The 14,654-nt window shown below is 44.2% G+C and overlaps 1 protein-coding gene across 1 annotated transcript in view; it reads right to left on the bottom strand.

The window, feature by feature from the left end:
* The window catches only part of Adtrp (androgen dependent TFPI regulating protein), a 57,085-nt gene extending 42,686 nt beyond the window's left edge, over window positions 1–14,399 (bottom strand). The window contains exons 1-3 of the mRNA XM_028763222.1: window positions 14,048–14,399; window positions 2,445–2,579; window positions 509–610 (exon numbers count right to left, since the gene is read on the bottom strand). Of these exons, the coding sequence (XP_028619055.1) occupies window positions 509–610; window positions 2,445–2,579; window positions 14,048–14,200 (390 nt within the window). The 5' untranslated portion in view covers window positions 14,201–14,399. The remainder of the gene's footprint in view (window positions 1–508; window positions 611–2,444; window positions 2,580–14,047) is intronic.
* Window positions 14,400–14,654: the final 255 nt, after the last annotated feature.

Here is a 14,654-nt window from a genome sequence, read left to right as displayed (position 1 = left end):
AGGTCATTTTTCTTGGTAGCATGACTTTTTAATGACTTTCCTAAGCAACAAAACAACAGTTTAGCTCGATCGTCATCGCTGCTTCAGTAGACCCCCCCCGGGATGCAATGCTAGGTTTTGTTCATTTACATCTTCAATATGCTTTAAAAAAAAAGACTTATTTTTATTTTATGTATATGAATATTTGGCTGCACCTATGTCGGAGCAAAACAATCATGCAGGGCACCCACAGAGGTCAGGGATAATACCAGATCCCCTAGAATTGTAGAAATGGACAGTTGTGAGCTGCCAGGTAGGTTCTGGGAAGGGAACTGAACTCCAGGCCTCTGGAAAATCAACAGGTGCTTTTAACAACTGAGCCATCTATCTCCCTAGCACCTTCCAGGATGCTTTTTAAATACTGACAGGGTGGAGGACATTGAGGAACAGTTTGGAAACATACTCAGGTACTTTAGCATTCAGTATAGAAGCCACTGACTTCGGTGTTCATTAATATTCTCTCACTCACCATTGCATGATTAACCCATGCTGGGAAGAAATCATCCAAGCCTTTGGGGTAAACGAGGCTCCGGTCATAGTGAAAGAGGGTCCAGAATACCAAGAATACAAACTGGAAAGGAAACACAAAAATACCAGGATTAGGATTGTTTTTCAGCAGAGGTTTATAAGCCAACCAAAGAAACAGCAACGTAAAAACAGCAAGTGAGGGCAGTTTGAAGGATATTGTACATATATTTTATAGACATAAAATGAAGAAGGCAATGCTTACTGTAGAACAGTGGTACCCTGGCTCTCTGGGGATTCTTCAGTGAGGGCAATGTGTTAGAAAACAATGATGATGACCACCATAGCAGGCAGAGAAGACATGAATAAAAAAGATGCATGAACCACAAGCCCTTCGTTGTCATTAATGATCTCTTTGTCATCTGTGCATGTGTGTGTGTCTGTGTGTGTATGTATGTGTATATGTATATACACATATATGTATGAATATGTATATATATATACTCCCCCCTCCCTTTAAGTAAGTAGTCATGGCAAAGAACAACAGGAAGGCTTGAAGCACCCCTGAGCATTAATCCTTATAAGATAATAAACTGGGAGTTAGATAGCTCCATCGCTTAGAACTTTGGGGTTATTTGCATTTGCTGTATCCTGTATGTCCTGTCACAGTGTCTGCCCCCGTGTTCTGTGCTGAGATGATGGGGAGGGCTATTGAATCTCCTATCACACTGCCTTCTGAACACGCACAGGCTCCATTTGCAAGAGAAATGAACAGACTCCATTGTTCCTCTTAAAACCTTGAACCTTAAGAGATTTTCTGAGAGTGGAGGTGGAGGCATTTCACAAAGAAACCTGGGATGCTAAGTGCTTACTGCATCTGAGCCCCACCAAAAAGGAGAGTTCCAGTCTGCATTTAGTTTTGAGGTCTCAGAGCCACAGAGAGCACTGGAGGGAGGAATGAGGTAGCCATTTCTAATCCCAGGCCCTGCTGTGCAGTGAGCATGTGTGATCTCAGTCTGCTTCAGCCCTAGCTAAGGAACAAAGGCATGGACAGTGGAATAGCCATGTGGTAGCACCAGAAAACAAGCTTACTTCTGCTTGTACACAGCTTGCTTTGCCTGATTTCTGTCCACTGGACACAGAGAATGAAGTAGCCTCCCTGTTCTCTGCACTGGGCTGTCATTTTTTTCTGTGGCTCAACTTTGAGGTCTTATGTCTTTTATTTTTCACAAGTTTTGTTTGCGGTAGCTTGTATAAAAGGGAATTACATCATTTCCCACCCAGGACTCCCTTCCTGTCATCATGATAGAAGCAATGTTATCCCACTTATATAGTCATCTCAGCATCCACAAGGAAACTACAACCCACAGCTGCTCAAGTCCTCTCTATGTAATGGAATCATATTTACATAGGACCCACATACATCCCCTTGTGTGGGTTAAATCACCTAGAGAGGGCTTCCACTACCCAGTACAATGTAAATGTTACATCACTGCTGTAAGTATTCTAAGTTTGATTTTTATTCATTTTTCAAATATTTTTGATCTGTACTCAGTTGAATTTGTGGGTGCAAAATCCACAAACAGAGAGCCAGTTTTATTCTGATTATGCTTTTCCAGACAACAAGGACCATGCACAAAACCTTCATCAAAAAAAAAAAAGAAAAGAAAGAAAGAGAGAGAGAGAGAGAGAGAGAGAGAGAAAGAAAGAAAGAAAGAAAGAAAGAAAGAAAGAAAGTAAGTAAGTAAGTTAGTTAATGGTAAGCTCATCTGCTGTGTGTGGAGGATGCTGGCCAAAGCAGTCAGTCCCCAGACAGAAACTGTATGGAAATGTAGATGCTCTGGCTATAGTAACTAGTCTCCAGACCACCTTGTTGTTCCAGGAGAAGTATCTATCCATTGTACGCGACAATGATGCTGGACACACATTTGGGTACTTACCGTGGATATAGGAAAAGCCAATGTGGTAAAAAGCAGATCTCTGAAGGATGTGACGAATTTGATGTTTTTCCTTCCAATGACTCTTTTCAGCACATCATCCAGGCAGGCGACCCCAAAGAAAATGGCCTGCAAGAGCTAAATTCATTACAATAAATGAGCACTTTCATTGGCTTTAATTAATACACCCTTCACTGATGTAAAGCTGTGGCCCTCTGGGAGCAATGCTGATTCAAGAAGGAGGGGCTGTGGGGTCGTTTGGGTGCAGAGCCAATTCAAGGGCTGGGATTCCAGCTCATTGGGCCTTGACCTTGCACACTAAAACTGATTGAGGAAATTCATTTAGGAGATAATAGTGTGTACAGTATTTAGTCTAATGGTCTTCAGCTAAAATGGAAACCAAATAGACTTTAAAGGGAGAAAGTAATGAGCTGTATAGTGTGGCTGCACAGAGGTAAGAACCAAATATACAGCTCAGGGCGAAGGGCCAGGCACAGTGGGGACATGGTCAGGAGTCCCTTCCCAGGTTAAAAAAAAAAACAAACAAAAACAACAACAAAAAAAACCACTAAGGTAAAAGCCTAGGGGATGGCAGACACAACAGTCAGTGGAACAGGTGCCTCACAACCTAAAGACACGAGTTCAGATCCCATTCATTCATATAAAAGTAGGGTGTGGTGCTACATTTGTCTGTAACCTCAGCACTGTGGGGTAAGGGCAGAGTAAGGTGGACCCTCCAAAAAACTCTGACTCATGAAATAAAGTTGGCTTCTGGTCTCCACACATAGGCACAGGCAAGTACCCATGCACATACATGCACAAACATATTCTCCCTCTCTCTCTGTCACACACACACACACACACACACACACACACACACACACACGCTGTCTCACTAAGAAAGCCACAATGATGATCATGAGCACCAGGACAAAGCTCTGTGCTGTTTGAGGAAAATACAGATCATGACATCATACTCAGAGTGAGAAACCAGTGCAGCCCCTAAAGGGGCTGCCTGAAGGCCTTAGGTAAGCCATCTGATAATCGGAAGGATTTAAATCATGGGATCCAGGAAGCAAGGAAGGAGTTATGGCAGCTGCAGGGTTCTGTGAGGTTCCTGAGTCAAAAAGAAGCAGAGCCTCTTTCATCTCTCAGAATGAAGTCCTTTTTTCCTAAATGCTTGGCACTAGGAGTATTTCAGATTGAGGCTTTCTTTGTCCAGATTTTAGAATATTGACTCATAACAGAGCAAAGACTCAAGCGTGCACACAAAATTGATTTATATTTTATGTTTGCCTCTTAAAAATAGCTTGAAGGTAACCTTATACCATACTCTTAATAATGATCTTGTGCGAGAAATCAAGTTAGGCTGTGTGAAATTTTCTATTTGCGACATCATACTTGTGACCAAGACACTTCAATTTTAGAGTTAATTGTCACATCTTTGGATTCGGAATACTAAGCCCGGAGTATGGCCTGGAAATCAAGCCTTGTGTGTTTTGTACAATGTTATGGCTGCTAATTTAACGCCTGCTGGGTGCTGACTGTTCGGGGATTGGGCTTATTTGAAGGATGTTTGCCTTAGAAGTCATCGCAGTTCTTAGAGGCTCTGCCTTGGCAAGTGAGGGGCAGTTGGATTCCAGTCTAGAGTATGAGATAGGAGATTTGTGGAGACCGGGGAGCTGGGTTAATAACTGATCTGAACTGGATGTTGGGCAACAGTGTCTGAAGTTTAGACTAGGGCAAGGATCTAAAGTCGACTTAAGGACACTCCCTAGGCTGAGGAAGGGGCAGGAAGGGGGATAGGGAGAAACAGGCTATTCATCCACGATTAGCATCTGAGTTCTCAGACCAGCAGAAAATGCACTGCCCAGAGCTTCTCAGAAAGCCAGGACTCTTCTCTGCCCACAGACTTTGGGATCGCAGTCCCTGGAAAGGAGGTGTAAGCAGTGATGTTTAAGCAAGCGCTCTATGGGATCCTTATGTGAGCAGAGCCCTCTGACTGGACATCCATGGTTCATGGATTTACCAGGGACTCGCAACCACAACAGCTGACTTTTGGTCATGACTTGTGACATGCCAGACTTGAGACCTTCTAGTGATTCGTTAGTATTAATCTCTCAGCTCCATCTTAAAGATGAGGAACACGGGCTAAAGAGAGACTAACAAACTTGCTTCAAGTCCCAAGTCTGTTTCTTGAGCCAGACTTAAGAAGCATCAGATTTCTTGAGAATTGAGGAGAAACAATATACATGACTAGGAGAATAAAATACAAAATTAAAAAAAGTACTAGTGACCTGTTTCTACCCCAGGGATTCCCCTTTAATGGGCCTAAGGGGACAGCTCAGGTAATAGGGTTTATAAATCTTCCCAAGGTTGCTCTGTTCTTTGCTCGCTCTCTCTCTCTCTCTCTCTCTCTCTCTCTCTCTCTCTCTGTGTGTGTGTGTGTATGTGTGTGTGTTGGTAGAGTTGGCCAGGGATCAACCTTGGGCAGGAGACAACATCTATCTTGGTTTTGAGGAAGGTCCTTCACTGGGGCCAGAGCTTTAGCTTCTGCTAGGCTGGTCAGCAGGCAACCCCCAGGGACCTGCCTGTCTTCAGCTCTTCGGTGCTGGAATTTCAAGGTCATGCCACCACACCTAGCCTTATTTGTAGACGATGGAGATGGAAGTTTGGTCCTGATGTTTGTGGTCAGGCATTTAACCAGCTGAGCCTCCTCCCTAGCCACATCTCTGGGGGATGCTGCTCCTAGGTAGTATCTGAGGCTGAAGCCCACCTGTTTAGCAAAATCTCCTCTTGAAAATACAGCTATCAATTGCTCTCAGAGGGATGCAGCAGGGAGGAACAGACCTGGTAGTCAGTTCTTTCAGAGGAAGCTGTGAGCAGGGAACAAATGTCAGGAAGTTACCTCAGGTGAGGCACAGAATGAGGCAAGGCTTATCCAAGGTCACAGAGGCAGATTCCAGGGCAGAATCATAGGCTGGGTAAGAGTCACAAGACTCCAGGGGAGGAGGAGGTTTTCCAAGGGTAAAACCTTGGGGGTAGGTGTGAGAAGGAGGGAAAGAGACACAGTTGTAAATACCACACAGAGATTCCCTCCAGAATGTTTATCCCTACTGTTGGTGCCTTTCTCATAAAGCCCATGAGATGTAGAATTCTGAGTGTGCAGTCATTTGCACATGTATATCAGAAGTTGCCTCTTCTCTCTCCTCCTTCCCCCCCCCCCCCACATAGCCCTCAGCCCTAGTTTCAGTTCCAGATACTCTGGCCACAGCAGCCTTTTGCTACCTCAATTTGCAGAAGCAACCCTGGGGCTTGGACTCTGATGATCAACACAGCCATTTTACACACACACCACACACAGACACACAGACACCGACAGACAGACAGACAACAGACACACAAACACACACACACACCCCTTCCTCCAGACCTGCCCTTTTAGAGAGTGAAAGGCTGCCTCCACCTAGAGAGTGAAGTCTATACTACCCAGTGTCCTTTGGGCAAAGAAGCATCTTATAGGGCGTCAAGCCCTTCCCTTCCCTTGCCCCTCTCAGCCACAGACTGTGGAAATCAGATTAAGGAAGAAAGCAGATTACTCAGCTCCTCTGAGGTTTCTCCCCATCAATACAAATTGGCTCCCTACTGTAAATGTGCCAATCACCTCTCCCCCTCCACCCCCAGTTCATACCTACTGTCTTGCAGACATATGCCAGACGCCAACTCAGTGTGAGACAGCCTCGCTGCCATTGATCTGAGTACTGACTGACATACCACATCAGTACCAACAAGGAGTACGTGGGCAGCAGCAGGTCTCACGTGGGTGTAGGAAAGACAAGGGCGAGGGTCTGGCCAAGGCAAAGACCCTAGAGCTAGGGTTTAAAGGGGCCACTGAACAGAGTTGGAGGATAAAGAGCAGTAAGTGCCAGATTTCTAGGGGGTCTTGGAGGGGTGTCAAGCAGGTCGTCCAGATGGATAGTGATCTACTTGTCCATCAAGAAAAAATAAGACAATGTTTAGAAACACACACACACACACACACACACACACAGATTCTAGGGAGTCCTGTGTGGTGTTGAGGGCACATTTGGATCATCTCAGGTCATCCAAATGGATAGTGATCTGCTCTTCTATCATCCTGGGACATTGGCTCCCAGGAGAGTAGGCTTCATGCTGTCCTGTTGATCACAGGCTATTCGATGTTTTCCAAGTCATCCTTTCTACTGGCTCTTCCCTGACTCTATTCCAGTGGAATGTTCTGGGACTTTTCCTGAAAGGCTGCTGCTCTAAATTTGTTAGCTGTCTTTTTGTTTCTGTTGCTAGCTAACAAACTTATGACCAGTGGCAGAGCTGAATTTACATTTTTTTAAAAAAATAACTAATGTAATTTTAACAAACTGTAGCTGAGGGATATTTAGTTTATGTATTGCATGTCTCCACAAATCCATGAAGATCTTAAAATCATGGAAACTTACCCTCTCTAAATCTTCAAGTTTATTTCCTTGCCCTAAAGCCAAAACCCTTTTAAACAACTCCAGGAAATGAAAATTTCTTCCATTAAAAAAATAATAATAATTCCAGAGAGGGAGATTCCACAAGTTCCCTGAACAAGACATTATGACTCCTGTGGGATGAGTCAAACAAGCCAGTGCCAAGCTCAAGGCTTCGGGCCTGACTCGGCCACACTGGGACTTTCCTTACGGCTCTGTCAATCTGATGCAACTCTTGCAGTGAAAGACCATTCTAAAATTAAAGAGAACTCAAGGACTAACAGGGACTGATGTTTTTATCTGGTGGTATCAGAGGGTGCAGTTGACTGGGAAGGTGGACAGGATCCCTCAGCCAAAGCTATCTAGACCTGTGTGAAGTGCACAATCCCACTCACTCATGAATCTCACTATGGTTCATGTGTGTTTAAGGGAAATGCTGAAATGTAGATAAAAGAGTATGCTGTAGGACACACTACAGCTTCCACAATGAGCTTTCTTTTTCTCTGTTGGGATGGGGGTTGCAAGGCTGACGGGAGGGAGGAATGAGTGGGATTGGAGTGCACGATGTGAAATTCACAAGGAACCAATAAAAAGTTAACAAGAAAAGATGCTGAAGCTTCATCCGTGTAACCTCAACAACATGGTTGTCTAAATAAGACATGTACAATGATACCGACTTGTTGACATGCCAAGGTGGCCGTGGGACATTTCACACAGCCGCACCCCTCGATGAAGGGCCACCAGCAATCCATCCACGGCTGCTGAGTGAGGGAACATTAATGTTCTTCTCTAGGGATGACCTCCCTGATCGCTTATCCAAATCAGGTGGTCATCCCTAAGCAGATACTCACCTGAGTTTATGGAATCAGTAGAGTGTGTGGGTGTAAAGCAGTAATAACTGAAGACATCGTAAGTGTGAGTGGGAGTAGTGATGGATGTGGGGGAGAGGGAGTGGTAAACTCACGTAACGATAGTACTCATATATGACATTCTCAATTTAAATAAAAAAGATCAACTTAAGAACAAAACTTCCTTAAGATAAACGAGAGAGTTAAACAAACAAAACCAGGAGGACAAATAATGTAAGGAACACAATCTGGAATAATGAGAAGAGATACAGAGAGCAAGAGTTCTGGAATGTGTTGGTTAGAAGTGTAAGCAGCCTTAGACAAGGTTGTGTAGGTGAGCACAGTTCCTTTCAGATAGCAGTAGGACTTCCTGGGACAGAGCAGCCTGCAGAGGGGATGCAAGTGGCTCATCCCAGTTAGAAGTACGTACTGTTTACCAATTTATTTATCTAACGTCCCTGGAGTGTCAGTGAGGAACCCAGAATTGGGTGAGAGATAACAAAGGCCTGGGTTGGCCCATTGTCAGTTTGCCTTTACTGGGAATAAGGAAAAGGGGAAGAAAAAAAAGAGGAAGATGAGAAGGAGGGACAAGAGGAGGAGGTGAAGGAAGGAACATTTTCTGTAAGTTGTTATTGGTAGGATAAAAGCCAGGATGAGTGAAAACTTGTGTGGTTCTGAGATGTGCCAGTAGGGAATTGAGGATAATACCCATGAAGTATTTGTGACAGGGAGGGAGAAGGATTTGGGGCAGGGCAGATGCTAGAGGAACCCTTGTATTGAGTGGCCCTGCAGAGATTCCCAGTCCAGGGGAGGGGGATAAACCCTAGTGGAGGCAGCTGAGGGTGCTTCTGGCAGAAGAAATCACCTGTGACCCACCGGAAGCCCACACACCATCTGGGAGCTGTGAAGTGAATCTCTCAGCTCTGTGAGGTGGGAGGATATGTTTTCCTCAGTGCCACACAGGAATAAACCAAGATGTGGACGAGTTAGGTAACTCTCTTAGAATCACACAGGAAGTAAGCAGAGAGCCTGTGCTCTAGCTCCAGAAGCCTGGCTTCTCAGCACAGATCTCTCCGCTGGGTTTAAAGAACGTACAAAATGCTACCCATCCTGCTTGATTCTAGCTGCTTGATTTGGGTGCTGATGATGTCCATTCCTTCTGTGCTATCATCTGTAATCCCTTCAGCTTCCTGAGAGCTAAGTCAGTACATGTTGGAAGCATCTTTGTTAACATCATCAGCCTTGTGTCTTTCGGACCCTGTAAAGCTAAAGAGCTTCACAGATGAAGATCTAAACTCGGTGATGGGAATCAAGGGTTTCCCTTTAGGTGCCAGAGCGGGCACTGAAATATAAATAGAACCCTGCCTTTCTACTGTTTGTAGGCTGCCTTGGAGTTCGTGCCAACAGGGAAGGGGACTTCTTTTTCTCTAGCCATGAATCATCCTCTCTGGGGACATATGCAATGACATCACATTGTTGTCATCTTGAGAAATTGAGGATCATGAGGTTTGGGCAGCTTTACAAGAGAGAAACAAAGGAAAATCTCAGTCTGCCGGAGAAAGATATATGGACTAGGAGATACGACCGTGAATCTCATCTCGAGGCTCCTAAAAATGGGAAATCTGAGCAAACCCAATGACCCTGCACATCAAGAAGTGGCCAAAGGCTCCCTGCTTTCGATAGTAGGTGTCCCTTAGGGCCAGAAACAGTTCTTGGATGGAAAGGGAGTGAAGGAAACCAGGAAGCACATTTGTGAAGGACTGGGCACCATGTGCACCGAGCTAGCACAAGCAGACGAAAATTATGCATAGTGTGATCTCCATTGTCAGCTGCTAGGGTTTCCTCCCTTGGTAGGACTCATTGCTCTCAGCTCGCACTCGGAGCTGTACCTCCTCAAAGGCTCCAGTGTCAAAGATGTCTACCCCAGCAGCTACAGCAGAAAAAGGAGTATCTCAATAGACATTCTTTCCTAGCTGCGTGTAGAGTGGAGAGGTGTACACCGGAGCTATATATGTAGAATCTATGCACGTACATAGTATGAGGGGGCTGATTCTCATCCAGATCACCCACTAACAGCTTATCAACGAGACCTGTGTCCCACTAAGTCCCTACGTCCCACACTATCTGTCCATCTCTGTCAAACACAAGATGACTCCAAGCTCCCAGTCTCCCTTCCGTCTTCTCTCCTTTTCTGCTTACACCACGTTGATAGTTTTTGGTCATGCTGTTAGCTTCTATTTGTGTTCCTACTTAACACATGTGGGAATGAACAACATAAAGCCCTTAGCCCTGGATCACAGACGGTAATCAATAGGACAGGGGAACCTTACATCGGACACAGCCACCAGAGCACATTCCCTCTCCCTGGGGCCACCTCTCTGTCTTGTTGGGAGTGACTTTCTTGTCCCCTTGCCTTTTTCTCCTTAGCTAGAAGCTCTCTGTCAGCCACCAACCCTCTGGCAGCTTCCATGGCTTCTTTTCAAACTTCCTGGGGGTGGTGTCAGGAGGAAAAAGGCACAAAGCTTTGAAAGATGACTTGTAGTAAGACAGGCTTTGCTATTCAACCAGGACCCAGATGTGCATTCAGCAGATTAGAAATTAAGGATGTCTGAGAGGAAAGGTACATCAGACTCGGAAAGAAAAAAAAAGCTACACATTTTCCTTCCTTCATTTGTAGGTCCTAAATGTAACCGTTTCTATGTGTGAGCTGAGGCCTTGAGGTCATGGAACTAGAAAGGGGAGGAAAGAAGTCATGGGGAGAAAGAAAAAAAAATCAAATGATACATGAGACATGCAAGGAGGTCGGGGACTACTGGGGACAAGCAGGGTGAAGGGAAGGAGGACAGAGGAAAGAAGTGTGGGTGGGGATCAATAAAATCAAAATCTGTATGAAAATTCTTTGTGTGTTAACATGAAAGAACACATTAGAATGTTAACATAACTAGCAGGGCATATTACAAAGGCATTAAAAGTTATGCTTGATTAAAAATATAAATAAAAAGAGGAGGGATATAATAATCTCTGCTACGTCGATGGATTACAGACATGGCTCAGTGGTTAAAGAACATTTGCTGCTCTTACAGAGGAATCAGGCTCCATTCCCAGAACCTACATGATGGTATAAAACGGCCTACAATTCCAGTACTAAAAGATCTGACACTCTCTTCTCTCCCCAGGCACTGAACACACATGGTACACATACAAATATGCAGGTAAAACTAATGTAAACTAGGGCCAAAACTAACATATAACACACTATAATTTACAATTATATTACACAATATAATAAAGTTTACGACGATTCTTGCTAACATGAGTTGGATGCTGACCTCACTAATAATAATAGACATGAATGTTAAAGTTAGGAGATCTATAACCTGGTCATTCTATTCCACTAAAATATAAATCAGTTATATTTATTTACGAATAGCCACAGATGAACACGTGAGACCTCAAGAGGTAGAGATTTTGAGTTCAACTCTATTAATCAAGCTATTCGAAAACTATCCTTGAATGGGTTCCCTAAAATATACTAGACTCATCTTTGTCAGTTGGGGAATATCCTGCAAAGTCAAACTTTCAAGAGCATAGAAAGGAAATCAATACAGGTAAGGTCTCCTTTGCTCACATGCTGGGGCCAGAAGCAGCCAAAAAAGACGTTTTTCAACTTAGCCACGCCCACAGCAGACCACGTGAACAGAGCTCTAGTCTGAACACAGCGGAGAATTGTAGGTGGGTCAGGTTGTTAAGAGCGTGGGAAGCAGAACTGGTTTTGAGCTAGTGAGAGTTCAAATGCTTTTCACATTTACATAAAAGGGAGGGAAAGGATGAGAAAACAGCACTGTAAACAGGACTCCAGGTGGTCTATGGAGACCAAGGGAGGAAGCAAAGTGCTGAACAGAGGTGAATCGGCCTTAGGGGATATGGGCAGAGAAATGAGGAAGGAAACCTGCAGAGAAACTAGAGACAGGGTCCTTTCTCAGAGGGATGCTAGCTTTCCTGGGGGAAAAAAAGGAACCTGAGGGATAAGTGTGGGTGTTTGTTGGTTGGTTGGTTTTGTTGTATGTTGTTTTTGTTTTGTTCCCCCCCCCCCCAAGAGGCCATAATGTTTAAAGGAATTCAAGGAGGAAAAAAAAAATCTCTGGAAGATTAACCTGGAATCTGAGTATTGGAGAGGCGGACACGCCGGATAGGATAGGACAGGGCAGAGCTAATGTGGTAGTCCTCTGATGCTAAGTAATCAGGGTTTGAAAGGAGACGGCAGGAAGTTTGGGGAGGGAAAGGTGGGTCCAACAGAAGAAACAACCAATGGGATTTGATTTGGTGGCTAATTCACCAGGAAGGCAGGAAATGGGATTAAACTAGAGTATGATTTGGGCCCGCGAGATGCTCATTAAATTGAAGATTGCTGCTCAGTCTGACTGAGTTCAAGCCTCAGGACCCAAATGGTGGAAGGAGAGAGCTGACTTCTGAAAGCTGTTCTTTGACCTCGACCCATGCATTGTGGTGCACGTGACCCCAACACATACACATACATACATACATACATACATACATACATACATACATACAATATAAATAAAGGCGTTAGAAGCCAGAAGAGGCCAGGGAGGTAGCTTATGGAACTGTGTGATAAGTCTGTCCTGCTCCACAGTTCAGTGTGATTGAATGCTCATAGGGAGACTGCCTTTGATTAGTAGATTAAAGCCACCCCCCAGTTTACCCAAGGGAGACATATATAGTGCTCTTAGAATTCTACAAAATTGGTCTTTGTTTTCTTTTCTAATGATCCAACACTTCCCTCATAAAATCTCAATACTGAAACAACCACCTTGACACTGTTTAGCACAAGAGAGCTGTGTCCAGAACTTAAAATATTCAGGCTATACCCAGAGGAGAATGCAAAGCCAGAGGGAAGAGGGACAGGGCCTGGAGGGCCTCTTCAACCTGAGCTCAACATTTCCAACCCAACATTTCAGAACCCCACCATCCTTTCTGACCATGCTTCTGTTCTGGTCGCAAAATGAGGATTTCGATTCTGAAGATTCTGAGGGATTAGCATATTCTGATCCCAGGGCCTGAGAGATAATAGCACAGCAGTTAAGGATACTGCTCCTGCTTCTTCATAGAACTCAGGGTCAGTTTCCAGCACCTACATGACAGCTCACCTATAACTCTAGTACCAGGATATCTGACGCCCCCTGCTGGTCTCCACAGGTACCAGGCATACATATGTGGCACATACACATGCACATAGGCAATGCAAGAAAAGCTCTCATAAATCTTGAAAACAGAAAAATTTTTTTGCAACTTCCTGAAACCAGGTAATATTATAACTGTGTATTTATTTTATTATTTATTTGTTTACTTACTTGGTTATTTATTTTGTTTTTTCGAGACAGGGTTTCGCTATATACCTTTGTCTATCCTGGAACTCACTCTGTAGACCAGGCTGGCCTCAAACTCATATCTGCCTGCCTCTGCCTCTGTCTCTGCAGGGGTTGAAGGCCTGAACCACCACCACCCAGCAGAACTGTGTATTTTAGCATCAACAACAAAAATTCAAATATCAATTCCTGTGTCTTAAGGATGCCCCCTTTTTAGTTTTTAACTTTAAAAGTATGTTCCTAAAATATTTCTTACAAGGCAGTTTTCCTCAACTCATTCAGACTTTGTCCATTAGCACATGGTCAGCCAGGTTAGGAAGACAACAGCGGGTTAAGCTCTAAGTTTGGTTTTAACTTTGGTTAGGTTATAGTAGTTGAATCTGTGTATAAGCTGTTGGCTTGGGTGATGCCTCCTTTCAGATGGAACTTGAGCCTATAAAAAGTTGTACTGGGAGAGGAAGGTGACAAAATGTGTTTGCTTTTCTTGGCTAAATCTGTGAGTCGGTGTGTGCTGTCAAATGACATTACTCCTCCATTGGAAGTCACACTTCCTACTCAACATGCGACACTCTGCCTTCTTTTCACAGACTTTCCCAAGCAAGGTTCAAAAAAAAAAAAAAAACAACTCTCCTGTGTTTTGTACTCAAGCATGTGGTTTCCTAGTTGGGCTGCAAGAGTCTTTGTAAAAGAGCATTTAACAGACACCCCAGTAGCTACAGAGTTTCCAAACTTAGTTCCTTAGAACAAATTACTGATTAACAGGGGAAGCCCCCAGAAAACTCACCAACCATGAAGAAGGAAGATTTATAGGGGGCTTGTGCTCTGTAAGGTCACACATTACTGATAAGAACTTGGTTCCCATCTCGGAGAGACCGACTTACCAGATTAAGGAGTGTCAAGTACTTGGATCGTCCACCGTCATGGAATTCCTTTAGCTTCTCCTCATCCTTTCCAATATGTGGGATGTAGTAATTGAGGAAAATGTACCAGTTCAAAACAAGGAAGTGGTACACGCAAGTGGTTGTTTTCGTCATGGCTTCTGTGGACCTGCTGTTCTTTCACTGAGTCCTGAGAGTCAACAGCTGCACTCAGTTCAGGCTGTAGAGCTGTAGAAACAAAGCCCTCTGGGGATGAGCATTTCAACACAGGCTGGATTTTGCGTCTCTCTTAGGCACCTTCCTTTATAAGTATGGGAGGAAATCTGAGATAGCCACATTTAGATAACCTGACAGTTTGCAACGATTTCAAAACAGGGCTCGAGGAAAGCAGTGAAGTTGTACTTCGAACAGAGGGCGTAAAGCCTGCTAAATAACCTGTTACAAATGCCATCTCGGTAAAAGGTCATGCTTTTGCTCTTTTCATCTGGCGGAAAGGTCAGAGGCAGTCACAGTGTCCCAGCAAAGAAGGGGAGGTTCCTTTTAAACCAGGAAGTACAGACTTGGATGTGTTTATAGCCCAAAGAAAGATAAGGAAATCGGGTGTAGTCGT

Source organism: Grammomys surdaster, unplaced genomic scaffold, assembly GCF_004785775.1.
Source record: "Grammomys surdaster isolate TR1022 unplaced genomic scaffold, NIH_TR_1.0 137, whole genome shotgun sequence".
In the NCBI taxonomy this organism is placed as follows: domain Eukaryota; kingdom Metazoa; phylum Chordata; class Mammalia; order Rodentia; family Muridae; genus Grammomys; species Grammomys surdaster.
This window is presented reverse-complemented; position numbering and strand designations above follow the sequence as displayed.